Below are 19,252 nucleotides of genomic sequence, written 5' to 3' on the forward strand. Positions count from 1 at the left end.
GAGGTGGTGAAAGGCTCCAGGCCATGTCTCCAATTACAGTTGCCGGAATGCATGCATCAGGCATCCTGGGATTTCGTGGATATGACAGGTCGGTTCACAGCCAGATCACCATTTTAACCCAGAATGCACTGGAGTGATCTGGACAAATGGGAGTGGCATGATGGCTTAAAATGGTGGCTCCCCACCCTGTATGTGTGGGGTTTCTATATTCCTGTGTTGTGCAGGATTCCTTCAGGTCCTCCAGTTTCCTAAAACAGCCCAAAGGCATGTAGTTAGAATATTTGCCATCTGTAAATTGCCGTATGACTATGTACGTTTATGTGCCCTACAATGAACTAGCATCCCAAGCGATGTTCCTGTGCCCTGTCCTGCTTGGGATTGGCTCAAGGACTGCTCAGGAATAGTAGCAGATAAAAGAATAAGCATATTTTAGTACATAATTTCCATATCTTTCCTTCAGATGAATGAAATCAGACTTGTATCCCTTCCTGGGTAAATCATCTGAGGTGTTAAAACCTTCAGCCCTAAATCCTGTGTTTAATAGGAGAGAAGATCAGACTTGGTACAGATGTCCTACCTTAAAAGTTTGCTGCACAGCTTGCTCGCATCCCCTGCGGCTCTGCGGCAGTCAGAGTTTGAGCATTTCAGACAGCCTGTCACCAGAGCAACGGCGGCGCGGTGTGAGACCTCATCCGAAAGCCCAAGAACTTGCAGGCTTCTCTTTTTTTTGCAAGGCTCAAATAGACCTCACAGGTTCGGCAGGACAGGAGAGAGAGTTTGTGTCCCTAAGTGAACCTGAAGCCGCCTCAATTCTCGTAGCAGAAAAAACCCCTAACATCAGTGCAAGGCAGTGCAGAGAAGCCCGATCACCATATCGGTGGATTTCTGCTGGATGAGGGTAGAGTAAGGAAACAAAGAAGAGGGTTAATCTCCATTCCACCGGAGTTTCCCACTGCGAGCCTGTTTCGGAGTGACATCCTAAGACCTTTGTGGAGCATCCATTTAAGGATGGGGCTGTAAATGCAGGTGTTGTTCTTCCTGTTGTAGTCAAGTTGACAGTCCAAGTTCCCATGGTCGTTCGAGCATCTTGACAAGGCAGCGTTGGACTCCAGGATCCCTGGGGCTGACAGTACATCTTCCTGCATTCCAAGCATGATCATTCCGGAATTTTGATTGGTTCTAAGAACGAATCCCTGAGGCGGCCCAAGCCGGAAGGTTTCATCCCCAAACGCTAAAGGGCCAAAGCCATACAAATACCAAGCTTGTAGATAATTACTTTCAGTTTAAAGAAACAAATATAGGATCCTGAGAATTAACAGACCTGCAATCAATTCCAATATCTGATTCATTGAAAGGCAAATATATTGACATTTTCCCATTAATGGGAACTGAAATTCTACCATCACATTCTCTACAAAAACTCATTTTTAAAAATAAAAACTGTTCATGTTTAAATTTAAAAGCTTGTAATTATTTTGAGCATTTCAGTGGAAATTCAGAATGAACCAACATAAATGATTTTTCTTTAAGTAGCTTGACTCAACTTCGTTTGCTCCTGTATGAGCTGGTGGATCAGGCAGTGTGACTCACTGTTATCTAATTAAAAAAAAAAACACTCCTGTCCTGTTCTGTAGCCTCCATATGAAAACATTTACATGCGGATGCTTGAATGTCAAATTTATCCGAAGTGACTTTTTCCACCTGTGTGTACTTCTGGGTATTTTTGCTGGAGGGATTCGGGATAAGAGCGGAGCCTCTTCTGGGACTTTCACATTACTTGTCCACTATGTCAGATGACTTCCCCCAGGCATGCTTATGGCTCTTCCAAAGCGCTGACATCACTTCTTCCTTGGTCTCCTAGGAGCTGCTTGGCTTCCCGTGACCCATACTGCATCTGGCTGAAGACAGGAAGCTGTGCCACCAGTGCACCAGGCTTTAGGTAAGAACAACGGCCACTGGACGTGGGTATCACCGTTGCCACGACTCGATGAGTGAGACCGGGCTTTAGTTAAGACCGACGGCCGCTGGACGTGGGTATCACCCTTGCTGCTGCTTGATGAGTGATACCAGGCTTTAGTTAAGACCGACGGCCGCTGGACGTGGGTATCACCCTTGCTGCTGCTTGATGAGTGATACCAGGCTTTAGTTAAGACCGACGGCCGCTGGACGTGGGTATCACCCTTGCTGCGACTTGATGAGTGATACCAGGCTTTAGTTAAGACTGACGACCGCTGGACGTGGGTATCACCCTTGCTGCGACTTGATGAGTGATACCAGGCTTTAGTTAAGACCGACGGCCGCTGGACGTGGGTATCACCCTTGCTGCGACTTGATGAGTGACACCAGGCTTTAGTTAAGACTGACGACCGCTGGACGTGGGTATCACCCTTGCTGCGACTTGATGAGTGATACCAGGCTTTAGTTAAGACCGACGGCCACTGGACGTGGATATCACCCTCGCTGCAACTTGATGAGTGAGACCGGGCTTTAGGTAGGACCGAGGACCGCTGGACGCGGGTATCACCCCGCTGCTAAAGTCAGTGAATATGCTGCCCAGGAAATAAAGGGATGCTACACTATCATCCGCACTGGTGGAAGTTGGGGCTCTTGTCTTGCTCTACTGAACCCTTGCATTAAAGCGAACATTGGTCCGTGTCCATCGCATACAAGAGCGCTGACTCACCATATGTTTTTCACAATGTGTCCGTATGTTTGGCTGCACCTATTTCCTCTGATCCAATTTATAAAAGCATCCCTGTCTCACTGGAGTATCTTAGAAGGAAGGATTTTTGTTTTGTTGTTCATTAATAAATCGTAGTCGTACCCCAAGACACAATGCCTTCATAACAGACAATCACCAAGCATTTATTCTTTAACTTTGACATGCCGCAATTGGATTTGAGCAAAACCAATCTGTCCGTTCTTATGAAGTGGAAGGGAGTAATATGACACTTAGTAATTTGACATGCATGCAATCGAAAGGAGTGTTCAGGCGAATGGGGTCCATCATGGTCTGTCTAACACTCTGCCTGTCTAAAAAAACCCAGCCTGTTTCTTTCACTCTCTCCAGAGCTACGGCTTTCTTTGTCAGTGTTGTTTTTTTTCTGACAAATTGCATTTATCTTGATCACTTTGCAGATCAGTTTTCATTTCACAAAAGTCAAATTCAGTGATGTCAGACACCTTCTTATTTTCCCATAGATAAGCCATGTGGCATAATCACCCTAAATCGCTCTAAGTGCCATCCAAGGCCTCTGTGAACACGTTGGCTGACATTTGCATAAAGCTCACCCTCAGCTATGGACAGATGCAGACCACTTGAATACATTTCCCTTTTGTTCCATGACCTAGAGTCATTCGTTGATGTTGTGACCTTATAAAGGTAGCAACGGCATCTTTTCAAAGCTGTAATTATGACATGATTTAATTTTCCCAACCTGCAAGATGATATGTGACACAACATGGTATCCGTATTTAAGGGAGAGTGGGGAGAAAGATTTGAAGGGATACAAACATCACGTTGTTACGCCCAAAGGCTCCGTAGAGACGTAAATTTCAGGCCTTCTCTCATGTGGATAAGGCAGCCGAGAAGCGAGAGGCTCACGGAACGTCTTCAGATGGATTTTTTACGAGCGAAAAGCAGTACAAACAACAGGAGGATTTTTTTTCCTTACGGTTGACGAAGCCAGACGTTCTCCCGGTTCGCATAGCAGAGCTGCCGGTTTTTTTTTTGGGGGGGGGAGTCGATCCAGATGTGACCTCAGCAGATGCCTTGGCGGTGAATCTCGTCTCGGAGAGGAACGTACTGTGGGGCGCTTCGAGCAAAACAACAGATGAGATCAGTGAAAGGGGGTCTAGGCATCTCTGCAGTGCGCAGCCTGGCTCTGCACCCGGGAGCACGGCCACGCTGTGAGCTGAGCGCTTTAGCCGTCAGGAGGAGCGTTTCTGATGTGCGCCACAGTGAGTGGCACATGAAATCATTGATTAGCCATTTTTCTATTAGCAACATCTGTCAGAGCTGTAATACAGTATAAAAGCGTGCTGCATTTGCATGCATTTCTCTCTCTTGCTCCTCCTCTGTTTAGCATGAGTGTACTTATGTAGCGCCATCGCTAGCCGTTTAGCTAGAAGTGTGCCTGTCTGCCCTCTTCCCCATCGAGCCAGGACAGAGACCAGCAGAGATGCATTAAAGGGGCCCATCACCCAAAAACCAGAAAAGATATGTTTTAGATGGGCTTTAGCACCAAAAAAATACATTTGGAAAATTCAACAGTGACCTCTCTCACTAGAAATCATGACCCGTTACTGAAGATAATCCTCAGACTTTGTGGTGAGCAATTCCATATAGGAACAATTTTCTTCCGCAGAACTCCACACACCAATCGTATCACTGCACTAAAGATAGCCCATCTAACAGGGTAAGAGCCCTCCGGACTGTTTCAGTCATCAGCAGGCCCCATATTGTTTTCCATGATGGTGTAGTTGTCAAGCAGAAAGGTGGTTAGGGGGCGATAAAATTTATGTTCTGTAAAAAACGGGAAGGATGGCAACTCTTTAAAATGTAATTAGACGAGCTTTGCTGAGGTCACTTTTAGCAGAGGCCCCTGGGCTTCGGCCTGGGTGAACCTGTGCATTAAAGCGCCCCTGGAGACCGGCCGATAACACGGGTGAAGGTTGGGCAGTGATGGGAGCCCAAATGTAGTCTTGTGCTTCCATACGGCTTACACTAATGGAATGGGGGGGAGTGGGGGGGTCAGGTAAACAACTAACAGGGAAACTTTGGCTCAGTGCCGGGTTGAAAAAAAATTGAATCAGCGGGTAGCGATGGTGGCCACGGATGAAGCCGCTTGTACAATACTGACAGGCCCCTTAATCTGCCCCCCTAATGGAGACAGAGGCTGCTGTCACGTAAATGGAACACCTTCTCGCATGCCCACCTCCCCACCACCCACCCCCCGCTGTCAATACTCCTTATAAATGGATTTGCCGGTATTTATGGTACTGGGTGGTGGGTGGCTGATTGATCAGCACACAGAGCGTTTCTCGCTAGAGGGGAGTCGAATTATAAAAGCGGCCATGTTTCGTTAAGCCACGTGTATGGTTGCTGGGGGGGTTCTCACTCCCCGCCTGGGGAGTAATGGGATATCAGCTCTGGGGTGGGGGGGGGGCGGCTGCCAAAGAACTCAAGGCACGAGAATCCAGGGAGAGGCTAATTCAATCTATCCCCCAAAATTTAAATTGTCGCCATGGCGAGGGCAAATGAAATCACCCCAAGCTGTTAACAACATGGAGGTGCAGGGACTTCTGGGTAATAGACAGTGTAAAGACTCCAGAGACACTCCGGTCCTTACTGATATCGTTTTTTTTTTTCCTCGTAAAAAATAACTTATGAGTCCTTTTCCTTCGCATATTGTACTTCCTGTAGCCATTAATTGGGTCTTTGAGAGGCAGGTGGCTCGGGGCTAAATGGCGTCGGTGTAGCCGAATGTGCCTCCCGTCGGTCCCGCGGTCTTTATTTGCATCTGATTGTGGGGATTCGGCAGAACAAATGAAGCCAGGGTAGGTCGCATTAAAGAACAACAAGGAAGCATGCAGCCAGGCTAATGACCTGCTGCCTTTATGTCTTGTCTCTCTCAGGGCCGGGTTCGAGCAGGATGTTGAGAACGACCACACCGAACACGCGGACAGCTGCCATGGTGAGCCTGACGCACGTAATTAAATTTACCCATTTAAATGGGGGATGTTCCATTCTGATTATGCCTGGTAAAAATGTAATTATTGTTGTGTTATTTTTTTTTTACTTTACTGCAAGCCTATTGTTTGACTTTCATTTGAAACCATTATTATTGATGTGTCCTTCCTCGTGCCAGAAGCCTAGATCTGTTTTACGGTGTCCTCAAACACAGATGCCATTTTGAAAAATTAATTAAGTTAATAAAAAGTAAATCCAAAGGAAAGCATCAGTAATGCCCTGCGACTGTGAGCAATAAAATATATTATTAATTAAATATCATGGATGGATGGATGAGTGCATGAAAAGTGAGCGAAAATAGCAATTGCAGTTCGGTGGTAGAATTGATTGTTTTTTCCATCTGGTTTATGATGTCACTTTTTTCTGTTTCCAGTTATGAGTCTGTTGCTTGTCTGTTTGCAGATGTACTGGCCACCACACGGAAGCAGAACACAGCTATCGATTCGGCTTACGGTCAGTGGGCATTTGTTTTCTTTGACTCCTCGACCGTCTGTTTCGCTCATAATTCTTTCGAACTTTGCGAGAGTTGAGCTCTCTCCAAACGACACAAATCGCGGCTTCCCATTTTCTGTTTTGGCATGTGGCCTTTTAAAGGAGTTCTTTTGCCAATTTGCAATTGACAACACAAGTAATCGAGGAGTTGTACACAAGTAATTGACACTGATACAGTACATTAAATTGTTAAAATCAGTTAACTGAGCTTCTTCCAAGTATAGTTGACATTTTAAGGGCAAATTTCCAAAACTTACTCAGAGAAAATTTCTGAGGACTAAGTTTCAGTTGCCAGTACTGTAACATATGATGCGGAAGCCTGACTTTAGGTCATTGGCGGTCTCATCTCAAACACAACAAAAAATGGACGGAGTGAGTTATTCCCTATTTGTTTAATCAGAAACACGGGATTCTGTTGTTCCTTCTAGATGTCATGCAGGGAAAGGCTGTACCGTTTTAACCCAGCATTTATTTAAGTTTGCCGTTGGCCTGTGCATTGCATAACGGAACAGAGCAGCACCATCAAGGCGGTAACTGAACACGCCTCTCAAATGGCCAGTCGGCTGTAGTTGTCTCTCTCAGTTGTTTGGTTGTGGCATCTGAACATCAGCGCTTCAAGCAAAGGGAGGAACAACAAACTTTTTAGAAAACACAGTTAGCAGTATAGAAAATGGCCCCCCAGTATATCACGCGGCTGTAATAAGCACAGATAGTTCAGGGGTGTATACAGGGGTGGGGCCATTGGGCAGTGATCCCAGCTGAAAGCTGATTGGCCCCCTGAGTGCCCCCTCCCCTGTCACTAACTGATTCACATCGTGTCATTGGCTAATGATAAAGTTGGCGCCTCTGTAGGAATTATGGCCCCTCTTATGTTCCCCAGCTTAAAAAAAATCCCATAATCGCTAATTGCCCCTAGAATAGATCATCAGAAGGTGGGGGATGGCGTCTAACATTGTCAGGGAGAAGTCCATCTTCCAACATGCCCATGTGACGCACCGCCCCTTAGAAAAATGACTGGGGCCATTTGTGCATCCAAAGTGGCTTCCACTCCTTTCCACCCCCACTGTCCCCAGCAGCAATTCTGATGATGAGGGCCCCCACCCACCCAATTAATTCTGCTTTTTGTGTCACACGTCCTCCACGTCGCCACAGAAACCGGATGATTCTGCCTTGCTGGTGTGGCCGACATTGTGGTCCTCGAATCACAGGCAGCTCATTAATTTCAATCTCTGCCCGTGTCTTACTGTTTTTTTCTATAAAAAAAAGCACAAAGTGCAACAAAGAGACCTGGAATGAGCAAGGGAGTCGTTAGCCAGAGGGCTGATGAGGCGCCTGTGGCAGCGCCGCCGTTGTCGAGGGGTGGCAGCCCTCCTAGGAGGCCAGACCCTGACACCCAACCCAGGAAATACGGCCATTTAGATCGGACCCTGCGGCCTCGTCCTTCTGTGTGTTTGCGCGTATGTGTGTGTGTCTCTGTGCGTGCATTTGTGTGTATGGTGGTACAGTATGTGATTGTTTGTTTGCTTGGGTTGTTTTTGTTTTTTTGTTTGTTTGTGTGTATGTATATATGTGCATATGTGTACATGTATGTGTGCATGTGTGTGTGTGTGCATGTGTCTGTGTGTGCGTGCGTGTGTGTTTGTGTATGTGAGTATTTGTGTGCGTGTGTGTGTTTGCGTGTGTGTGCGTGTGTGCATGTGTGTGTGTGCATGTGTGTGTGTGTGCATGTGTGTGTGTGTGCGTGTGTGCGTGTGTGTGTGTGTGTGTTCTCATTTCATTCCTATACCTGGAGGAAAAAAATCCCAAATCAAATTAAGGAGAGAATGTGAGGCGCCTCCTTTTTCATTCTCCCCGCTCGCTGTCCTGTGTGCTCACTCATCTCCCCCAGGGGTGGGGGGCTTTCGTGCGTAGGGAGCCCCACCCTGGCAAACCCTGTCATCAGGAAAACAGGAAGACCCCCAGGGTGCATTCTGAGCTGAGCCACTGCATCGTGGTCACGGCACCGAAGATGATGTCTAACTATCAGACCCCCACCGCACAGTATGTCATCCATAATGCATTTCACTGATTAAATATGAATATAAACACAGAGATGCTAACCAAGGCCTTATATGACCCCGTCCCAGCAGACGCTGGGATTTCCGTCTCCACTTCTATGGCTCCTTCACTTCAGCTCTGACACCAGAGTAAGATCACGCTGCAGTTGCTTACATGATGGATTCCATTTGCATTTTACTCGCGCTGTTGCTCTTACTGTGAAATGTGAAGCGTAGGGGCAAAAAACAATTGGGGGGTCCCAGTAGTGCCGGTCAGACTGCTGCCTGCCGTAGTGCTTCGGCTGCAGAATCTGTCATTCGCACAGTGAGGTGCTCAATATGGAGTCCGTCCTTTCATAAAAATGCGACCATTTAGTCTGCCGATGGTTCTGTGGCTCTCACAGATCTTGGGTGCATTTCACATATATTTGGGGGGGGCTGCTTTTATTCACTGCAGCTTACAGTAGAGGGAAGAGTTACTATTTATGTCTCCTCCCTACAATCTGAGCCCATGATCTGCGTTGTTAGCGTAATGCTCCACTTGTTGGGCTACAGGACCTTATATACAAGATATATATAGTTAGTTGGCTGGCGAGAGATTTTCAGTTCGAGACACACATGCACACACATGCACCCGCAATTACATGCGTGTAACGCTTTTATGATCTTGTAAATAGTCTGTAGGTTTTGCAGGTATTACTACTCCGATGCTTTTGATGTAGCTAATTTTAGGTTTATAATGGAATAATTTAGATTTGCCGTAAGATTTCTTGCGTAAGCACGAGAGTCTGAAAGTGTGAGCATCACGCCAGATGTGTAAGAGTTGGCAAGTCTGATATACAGCAGGAGAAGCTTACATTAGTCTACTCAAGTTCCCCCAACACAAGACAGTGGGAGATTTTGTCCTGGTCAAGAACAGAACATTTCCTAATTTAACTTGTCCAATAGTGAAATCTGTGAAACTGAAAGCCAGTCACAAGGAGGCCTGAATCACTAGTCCATGTGATTCCTTTGGCAAACATCAGCTAGAGATCTCCACACTTGACCCAATATTAACATCTAATTAGACCAAACTTAGTCCCTGAATAGGTCTGTGAAGCTAATGGAAGCATAAGCATATTATTATGTATTTTTACAGGAACTGACACACTAATGCGTAGACATGAGGACCACTTCATGGTCATTAGCCTCTTCACTCTGTTCAGAACAGCTTGATGAATATAGACTAATACATGCACAAAGACCTGATCTAACGATTTAAGAGCAGAAGGCAAATAGCATCCATTAGCTGGCTAACTCCGTCAGCAGTGCATGGGCAAATGACTGCACTGCAGTGGTCGCGACCCCACTCCCCACCGGCCCCGCACCCTTTGATTGACCTCAAAGCCTTGTTAGCAACGTGAAATGTTAAGTATATGAGGAGCGGGGATAGAAGATAAGTTCCCAAGAGTCATAGCTATAGCATTAGCCTGAGTGTCTGAAGGCCACGGAACTCAAGCTCTATAAACAGATTGTCAAATAATTAGTGATTTATGCTAGATAAGTGTGCATGGTAAGCAGCGAATTATGTAAAAATCAGTTGCCCTTAAAATACAATATGGTCTTTACACTGACACACAGAGCTACGGTTGACCTCAGATCCCAGTAGATATGAGCTCACAGGAGACAGCTTGTTGTTCTGAAGATGCCTCGTACATGCGCAACGTTTCGCATTTCGGTGAGTGTAAGTTCCCTCGGACGAGTATGCCAGCTAGCAGAAAATAGGCATGCGCGTAAGGTTAGATAAGTCAGCGGTTTGTGGTTATGGCAGTTTAAAGACGATTCTCGCCACTGAAGGCCTTGCGGGATACCAGAGAGTGTTCTCAGTCAGACGCTCGCGTGCTTGCGTGCCAGCAGCCACACAAAATTAAACAACGGTCACGAAATACAAAATGAATAGCTGGATACTGTGAAACTTAAAAGCCTGAAGCATTTCTTCCAAATCTTTCCAAACAAGGACGTTTCAATGACGTTTTCAGCAGCCACAGGGCAAACGGTCGGCTTTGCAATGCTTCAAAGCTTATAAAGCCATGCATTGTCACTTATTTGTCTCAGACCCAAATAAATGGCCAGCCCTTGTTTAAATAATAGACAGATTATGTATTTAAAGTTAGAAATGTAGCCATGCACCACATTTCAGGTGCAGGTCCCTTTAAACATTTCTGTCCATCCTGTAGTCTAAGGCAGTGATAACTTAGCAGTTTATGTGGTCCATGCCTGATGTGCCGAATTACCCATCATTCCAGGAGAATAATTTTATTCCAGCACCCTGCATTACATAAGTTTTTATGGGAGACGAATGGGCATATTTTGATGTAACCCTAACTTGGTCTCTTCTAGATAATAGATCCAGCCATCATCACCAGATATTATTTTGTCCAGAATTTAAAGTGATCGCCTCTAGTGAGCTGCAGACATAGGCAATTGGAGTCCTGGGTAATAGACCAGTTACTGTGAGGTATCTTTAGTCCGTCGAAGCAGCAGTCTAATGAGCCGATTTGGAAAAGGCCATCGTGCCCCTCCTTGCATGCCTGTCCGAGAATCCAAAGGATGCTTGGTAACCTCAGGTAACTGCCTGAAGTAGGTGACAGAATAGTGATTCATCCCTTTGGAGAAATTGGATATCCAAAAAAAAATTGCCCATGGCCCCAGATTGTGAACATATCCTTTGCTTTATGTGAATCAGATAAAATGTGTCTTTTTGTATATGTTGCTGCTTATCCATGTTTCTGAGTCTTTTTTAGGCGTGGGAGGGGCATTGGGCTCCGATTTCACAACATACAAATTGAAAAACCGTTTAGAGCGCCGCTTGTTTGCCAGTCGTCATCCTAATTGGACAGAAGTGGGGCTTTTCATTGCCTCTGTGGAATTGCCAGACCTGGGCCTTGGTTATGTTGGGATTTATTAAAGCACAAACAGTGGCCCTTGAGTTCCAGAATGCAATCTCTCTCTCTCTCTCTCTCTCTCTCTCTCTCTCTCTGTGAAAAAGTGGCATAATAGAAGCCTACTAATCTGTGTGTGACTACACATATCTGTTGCACCCGGATGGTTTAGTCTTCTGCAGTCTCCTCTCCAACCATCTGTCTGTTTACCTTTGTACTAATTTGTGAATATCTTTAATCTGCTTTGCTGTCCATAGCAGATTACGGCTTCATTAACGGGTATATTAGGCTGACGAGCTCCGTCACAATTAAACATGGAGCAATGGGAATAGACATAAAAAAATTATCAGCTAATGTAAAAATTTGTTAGCCAGCTCCAAGTCTCCAGTGATTACTGTTACCCTGTAATCACGCTGCACTAAATGTGTTTGTACATATGAGTCTCGAGTTTTAATGACTGTCTGTAGCCAGGGAAGAAAAAGCAAACTAATTCTATGTGTTGCTAATTTAGGCAGAACATTTACATATGAAACAGGAACTTGGTTGTATTACTGGATACCCTTCATACGTAGCTTGACAGGTGATAGATGTATTTTATCCAAAGCAGCTTATAGTTACATTTTTGGTGCTCTGTGGCATTTGAACTTAGAACCTTCATATTTATAGTGCAATGCTTTACTACAAGAAATCCACCCTCAAAGACTAATGGTGGGCAGAGTTCCACTAATTCGCTAACTGCTAATTAGTGAAGCTAACTTTTTTTTGTTAGCGGATTAGCGTTTCCGTTAGTGGTCCAGTTAGCTTCCGCTAAATTAAGTTCCGCTAACTGTAAATCTGCTAACAGAGTAAATAAAGTTTAATGGTCAAAAACGTTTGTAAATCCTAAAATCCCACATATTTGTTCTGGCTTGTATCTGGCACACTGTTAGCAGACTACATGTAAAAACAAGACATGACTGGTCAATAACTTGTATTTAAGGTAGTCTGGGCTTAATGTAAGTGAACAAAGATAAAGTCCATTTAAACCGGGGGACCCTGAACTAAGCAGGGAACTGAGACCTGTGTCACAAAGCTGCATAGGTTGACAGATTTCAGGTACCCTAGTTTAAATGGACTTTATTTTATTATTTATTTTGTATGTTTTATTTAGTTATTTTATTTTCACAATTTTTTTTTGGGGTTATCGGTTTAGCGGTATCAAGTTAGCATTTATCAAAGCTAACTATTCTGTTAGCTGCCCAGCACTGCCTAAGACCCATACCACCGTGTGCCGTTAGTTTGTCAGTTTGCTCAGCTGAACAAAGTGCCACTTTCTTTGCTCGCATACGATGATTCAGTGAAGTCCATGCTATCTACTCTCCCAGTGACACAAACACCTGACCCCAAGCAAGGCAATTTAAGACTCCAATAAGTAAAAAGATCTTTGACTTTTAATTTTTTTTTTTTTTTTTGGGGGGGGGGGGGGTGATGCTATATGTTGAAGCAAGGAAAGATTTTGGATGATGGGGTGAGGAAGGGGAGCGGGAGGAGTACAAAACTGCAGATTGCATGGTGAAAAAAATGGGCGCCATTTGATATTCCTGTTTCCACTATGCCCTGGAGCTCACAACACAGCAAGGGATTCTGGGATGGAGCTCTCGTACCAGGGGGCACGTTCTTTGTGAGCCCTAAAATAGCATAAAGCCCGTGCTTTGCAGGCTTGATGTTAAAATTGAGTTGTGATGGAAGGGGCCCTGGCAGATGCCCCGCACAGACGTGTCAGGCTTCTTCTTGCTGGACCTCCCGCTTCCATCTCTGCATTCTCACATCCACACCATGCCGGCCCACGACTGTATTCCCATTGGTCCTCCCGCCACTAGCGTGCAGGCTGCGTTTTATTTTTACATTTTTACATTTTTATGCTGCATGTTATGTTTTTTGCATCCAAGGGCCTATTAAAGCTGAGACTTAACTGGCACGATCACTTAGAATCCCAGCTTTTACCGCCACGCGACCAAGGCTGCTGGAAGTTTTTGTTAGCAGTTTGCTGCTGTTGGAGACCCCATGACAATAAACAGCTAACAATTAGGGCACAATGCGGACAGAGAATAAATGCAAGATACGCAACATAAAGGAGCAAATGCAAGGTATTTGATAAATACAGTCATTTGTCTTACCCAGTATTGAACCTTTGATCTGTGCTGAAGTAACCTTGGTGTCTTTTCAATGACTTTGAGGATCATAATGGAAAAACTGTAGCCGTTACATATATGTGCCAGAAATTATGCCCCTACTAAAGCACCTTTATCTCAAGTCCAGGCATTTCAGCCGATTGCGATACATTTACAGCGAGGAGGGACTTCAAGGAAAAACTGGGAGACGGGTTAAAGCGAAATCCTAGTGCGTGGGGGATTCTGCCAAATCCGGGGCGATAATAGAGGTGGCGTTAACTTAACCATACTGGTCTGCTTGCCTGCCAAACATTTCGATACCAGTGACTTAAAATGCATGTGTCATTTTTTTTCGTGCGTATAGAATATATACAGAGATTTGCACCGAAAACCATGCCTGTTATTAAGACTAAATCAAGCCCCAACTTTTTACTAACCAATGCATAAAAACTGCATGCATAAGCAATGGTATACAATAGAGAGTGAGTGCCACCAGAGTTCAACCGTAACGTGAAGTTAACGCAGATATAAATATTAATATACCCAGGAGGCTTCTGGGGTCTATGCAGCATGCTGTGCACACACACATAATCCAAGTCTTGTGATTCCACACCATTTTTATTCCGACACACATTCCACCATGACCTTTAAAGCGGGACCACGGAGAGCTTTCTGAAGATAACAGAACGACGACAACATCAACCCCCCCCCTCCACCTCCCCCCATCCATAAAAACAAAATATACAGCCGTAGCAGGCTTTCTGTGCACAGAATCACAAAATCGAGCTTCCTTTGGCACCCCTAAAATACGCAGCGTGTCTGACGGGTGAGAAGCCGCTGTCGGAGCTGGCCAATCATTTGGTTCCCATTAGAGGCACGAGGCGCTTCCAGCTTCACTTTCCAGCAACTTTGCGACCCACATAAAGCGTCTTATTGGCTCCACATGGGACAGCCCACATGAAAAGCTCCTTCAAGAAAACGATTTGCGTGGCGCAAAGGCCAGATTCGCAATATCCAGACCTCCGGGCATCGTAGACGGTTAAAGGGCAGAAAAGCATGTGACGTACGGCAGGAGCTCATGCTCGCCCCAGTCACCTGTGCAGGGGAGGTGCTATTTTCAGGTTCTGCGGCAAAGTGGGCGTTTGTTTTTGTCGCGGACATCCGGCTGTCCATCACGCCATTGCCTGGCCTTTTATTTGAACTTGGAGATGCATAATCCCACCCCCTGCTGCCCATGACCATCTTTGGCCCTAGCTGTCATTTTGGCACATCGGTGTGCTTCGCACCTGCTGACTATAACAGCCAATTAGCACGCTGCCTGTTTTCAATCGCTCCAGTGAGGTCATTTGTTTGTTTTCCCCCGTTTTAAGGTGCTGTAAAGTTTCCACCGCTTGGTTGTCGCTGTTTAAGAGACCTGAGAAGTCTAGTCTGCCCATCTTCACCGACGAGATTGTGAAGTTTACTTGAGATGCGGCCAGTTAGCATCTTGCATTTCAGCAGGGGGCGCTGTCTCGTAATAGAGGCCGGTGTCTGGCCCATGGATGCTTGTGTTTGCATCCATATTCTCTGTGATAATGTCAGAGAGCAGCACGGGGCCTCTGCATTATTTGAAAAGCTGCTCTTACTGAGATGATGTTTTCAGATTGTATTTTTTTCACCTCTGTCACTATGATTATCTTCATTATCATCATCATCCTCATCACCCCAGTCTATTACACTGTCTCGTCCAGTCTGGTAAATTAAGAAATTATTCCATTTTCCGCAGCTGCATCAGATTTCAAGGATTGCCAAGGGTTTTATTTGCCACACGAAGCTATACTGTCAGACTACAACCCGCAGTGAAATGAAAGGTGGTCAATTTCACCATAATAAAAATAGTAATGTCAATAAAAGAATAAAAAGAAAAAATAAATAAATAAGGAACAGAAAGTGATACCAAAAAGAGAAGAACCAGAGAAAAAAAAACAGTATAGCTCAAAAAACTGTTGGTGCCTATGAAAGATGTACGTGTTAAATTATAACTGTTGTTGAGGTGTTGAGGTATTTGGGTGTCCTGCCTAACAGTCTGTCTCTGTAATGTAATCCATGAGGCAGCACTGAGGGAAGAGAATGACCCCACAGCGAACGAGCATCGTCTGTGCTCAGCACTTCCACATCCTACATCTCCCCTCGTGTGTCACGTGACTTCTAGTGTTGGGGTTACCCCCCTGGTAGTCAGAACCCAAGCTAGCAAAGGCTGGGGCTTCAAAGCCATCAGCGCCCCCCCTCCCCCAACCACACAGTTACATTAAAATGGGGAGCATAACAGCCCCTAGGATGAGGCTACAAAGTCGTTTGGTGGAACAGTGAACCCCGATTCATAAACGAAGGCCGACCAGCACACAGGAATTTCGCTATCGGCTTCGTAAACGAGGTCGAAGCCTATGCTTTTGTGGGGCAGTGTAATTTTCTGATAAGCAGGTGGGCCTAAGTGTTGATTTTGGCACGTTGAAGGTGCCAGGTGCACTTTCATCGAACCGTGCTTTTTAATATGCACGATTCCATTCTCGCTGGCTCCTTCCTTGGTATTTGAAGCCTGAATGAACTCAGAAGTTTAATCATTACCTGGGAGGACTTGGTCCTGGCTCCTGAGATGCAGGCCAAGCTCTTGGTTCAGTGATAATGTTTTTTTTTAATCAGCAGATGGAGGAGACCACATGAGTGGGGTTCAAATGGCAGTTTTCTTAAGCACCAACATCCTGCAGTCCTCGCTTTTTCATTACATCATTACTTCCTGTTAAAGTGATTCATACCATATTTGAAATCCTGATCGCCTTTTTTTTCCCCGTTGTCACTGTAGGTGTCCGACGTTTTCCCGAGGCAGACAAATCCAGCAACAGTGTCCACTACACCCTCCTGATCGCCTGTGTCTTGGTGGCCTTCATCCTGGGTGCCATCCTCTCAGGGTTCCTGGTGTCCTGCTACTGCAGCTACAATGTCCATAAGACTAAGAGGCTCGGCAAGGACCCTGAGGCATCCATTTCCCATGCTCTGTCCCTGCGAAGTCTGGCCAAACTCAATGGCTTGTTGGATAGCCAGGGTAAGGATGAAAAGTTGGACGTTCCCTCACCCAAGCTATATAATTCCTTCCTGCCCAACGGGAAGGAGCACCATTCAAGCGGGAACTGCCGGTCTGGTGTGGGGATGGACCTCACCCCACATCACCACTCTGAGGAGCTCTCAGGCCTGCCTACGCCAGACTCAACCCCGGAGCTGCCCATCAAAAGTATGAAGGCCTTCAGGAATCAATGGGAGAAGAACCAAAACTGCAACAATGCCAAAGACTCAAGGCCACCAAGTTTGGGCTGTTCCCGGTCCAGCTCAAGCATCGCCCAGCAGGCGTTTCCCTTCTCTCATGGTCTGGCGGAAGGGCAGGCCCTTGGCGGCGCCCTTCACCTGGAGGACCGGAAGATCCCCAACGCTGAGCGGCTGATGCCCCAGCCTTATCCCTGCTATCCCCAGACGGTGGTGGACGTCACCACTCTGGACGAGCTTCTCAGGCACATCCATGAGACCAGCGCGGCCGGTGGTAAGAACCTGGCCCTCTTGACTTCGGCCTTGCTCCCCAGCGGTGGACCCATGGCCTACAGTGGTCGGGCCCAGGCACAGATTCCCGACACGGAGTCGTCCTCGTACTACAGCTCCTCCACGCTGCCTCGGGACAGCCTGACACGCCGCCTGGATGTCCCGCCCGACATGCCGCCCTCTCAGTCTACCCTGGAGAGGACCTCGCGCCATCCAACACAACGACACGGCCTGTTAGCGCCCTCGAAGATGGCCACCAACGGCAGCATCGTATCCCGCCAGCATAGCTTCAACCATCGCAGTGGGCACCAGCCACCTCCCTTGTTGGCACGGATGAACTCCGTGGGCAGTGCCAGTGAAGTGCACCATCCTCTTATGGGCACCGGCAGCAGCCACCTAGCTCGCCAGCACAACTACAGCGAAGGGCCCCAGGGTTCTCGGGGGGCCCTGATTCGCCGGAGCTCCTCCCTCAAACCCGACCTGCCACCCAAGCCCCACTTCCTCCCTGCCACCTCCCCTGTCAACCCACGGGATAAGTTCAACTACTGAGGCTGCAATGGCGCACTAAGCAAGACCGGCCACCCAGCCTTAAAGGACGAGAAAGGACAGGATGTCAGTGAGGGTGTGTAGGGAACTCTGGGGATCAGTTCCCATGTGGATGAAGCCACAGACCTGGCCACACCCCATGCGTATTCCTCAAGCCCCAAACAAACCTCTTTGTACCATATTGGTATTACTTAAATAGTCGTTCCCAAAATCCTTGACTCAATCTTCTTCGGGACACCTTCAATCAGCTGCCCCAGTGTTTGCTTGCACCCCTAAATCCAACCAAGATTAGAGGGGTCAAGACTTCAAAGTCCAAGATTCCTTCGGGTCTGGATGGTGACCACTTCTGAATCAGTCCGGCTCTTGAGCATTGTGTCCACATAGTCAAGCTGAGGGATGCCGCTCAATCCTACCTTAGACGTGTATATATGCATGTGTGTATACGTACGTGTGAGTGTTTTCATACACGGTATATGTATACACGCTAACACGGCATATAGTGTGCACTCCTTGGTGTAGCGTGGCAGGCTCTCTGGAGGCAACTGTGTCCTAGCTTATCCCCGGGCTGCATTGTAGGAGCCCTGTCTGCAGAGGGCGCTGTCCCTAAAGGTCCTCCTTGTCTGTCTTCGCTCGAACGGAACCGAGCAATCAGACGGCGGTGGTACAGCAGACTAGGCGTGACTCTGGTGCACCGTGGGGATGTGCTGGGCGGCCATGCACAGAGAGCGTAGCATACAAACAGACTCCTCTCCAGAGAGGTCAATAGAGGAATGCAACACGGAGGTGGAAAGTTCATTTAAAAGGAACACCGGTGTGGCAACTGCCCCAGTAAGACGGAGGGAGTTCGCTGACCTCGCCATAGCCGGCTCTGCTTGAAGCAAACAAGGCGTCGACTTGTACTGGGTCTCCAGGAGAAATGTTTGGGAGGCTGGTGCTAATATTTACTGAACACTTTGAGGCTGTTCCCTTCTCCCACAAAAAAGACTGAAGCAGGACTTGCACTAAGCGGTTTCAAACAATACGGTTTATCCCTGGCAAGAGCATCAGGTCAAACTGCAGAACTTGCCGACTAATGGAGTTTAACATTGTAAAAACAGCTGTTATTATAATTACCACGATTATTATTAACTTTGTGTATATTTGTGTAAATAAATGATACTGTGGAATAATAACTAGCCAAAATTTAATTGTATGTGTAAATGTGTGCCTTATTTAATATAAAATGTGATACGGACAATGTTATGGAAAGAATAGGAAGGTTGTATTTTTTTGTTGTTTTTTAATTTTACTCACTACTATGTATCATAGCCATCTTAGATTTGTATTTTCTCTCTATTTACTATCCCAAACCACGAGACAGTGTTAAAATGTATAATGCTATGATTATTGACTTTGTAGCTTGATGCTACAAATAAGCTTTCGTAGAATAATTGGCCAACATTATTATTATTTTTAATTCCGATGGGGCAGCACAGTGACCAGCAGGTGGCGCGGTTGGACCTCTGGGAACATGGTTCGAAACCCATCTCCACTCTGTGTGTGTGGAGTTCGCACCTTCTCCCCCGTGTTGTGTGGGTCTCTTCCCACAATCCAAAGACATGCTGTTAGCTGAATCTGTATCTCTATTGCTCACATCGCGTGTGTGCCCTGTGATGGACTGGCATCCCATCCAGGGTGTACCCCAGCCTCATGCCCTGTGATGGACTGGCATCCCATCCAGGGTGTACCCCAGCCTCCTGCCCTGTGATGGACTGGCATCCCATCCAGGGTGTACCCCAGCCTCCTGCCCTG

At 46.5% G+C, this 19,252-nt stretch overlaps 1 protein-coding gene across 5 annotated transcripts in view; it reads left to right on the forward strand.

The window, feature by feature from the left end:
• Positions 1 to 18,648, forward strand: part of LOC111854311 (semaphorin-6D) — a 100,296-nt gene extending 81,648 nt beyond the window's left edge. For all 5 annotated transcript variants that reach the window (XM_072705423.1, XM_072705427.1, XM_072705426.1 and 2 more), the window contains 4 exons: positions 1,862 to 1,939; positions 5,638 to 5,696; positions 6,155 to 6,205; positions 16,191 to 18,648. In XM_072705423.1, coding sequence (XP_072561524.1) covers positions 1,862 to 1,939; positions 5,638 to 5,696; positions 6,155 to 6,205; positions 16,191 to 17,464 — 1,462 coding nt within the window. In that variant the 3' untranslated portion in view covers positions 17,465 to 18,648. The remainder of the gene's footprint in view (positions 1 to 1,861; positions 1,940 to 5,637; positions 5,697 to 6,154; positions 6,206 to 16,190) is intronic.
• The last annotated feature ends 604 nt before the right edge of the window (positions 18,649 to 19,252 follow it).

The sequence above is a fragment of the Paramormyrops kingsleyae genome, chromosome 23, assembly GCF_048594095.1.
Source record: "Paramormyrops kingsleyae isolate MSU_618 chromosome 23, PKINGS_0.4, whole genome shotgun sequence".
Lineage (NCBI taxonomy): Eukaryota > Metazoa > Chordata > Actinopteri > Osteoglossiformes > Mormyridae > Paramormyrops > Paramormyrops kingsleyae.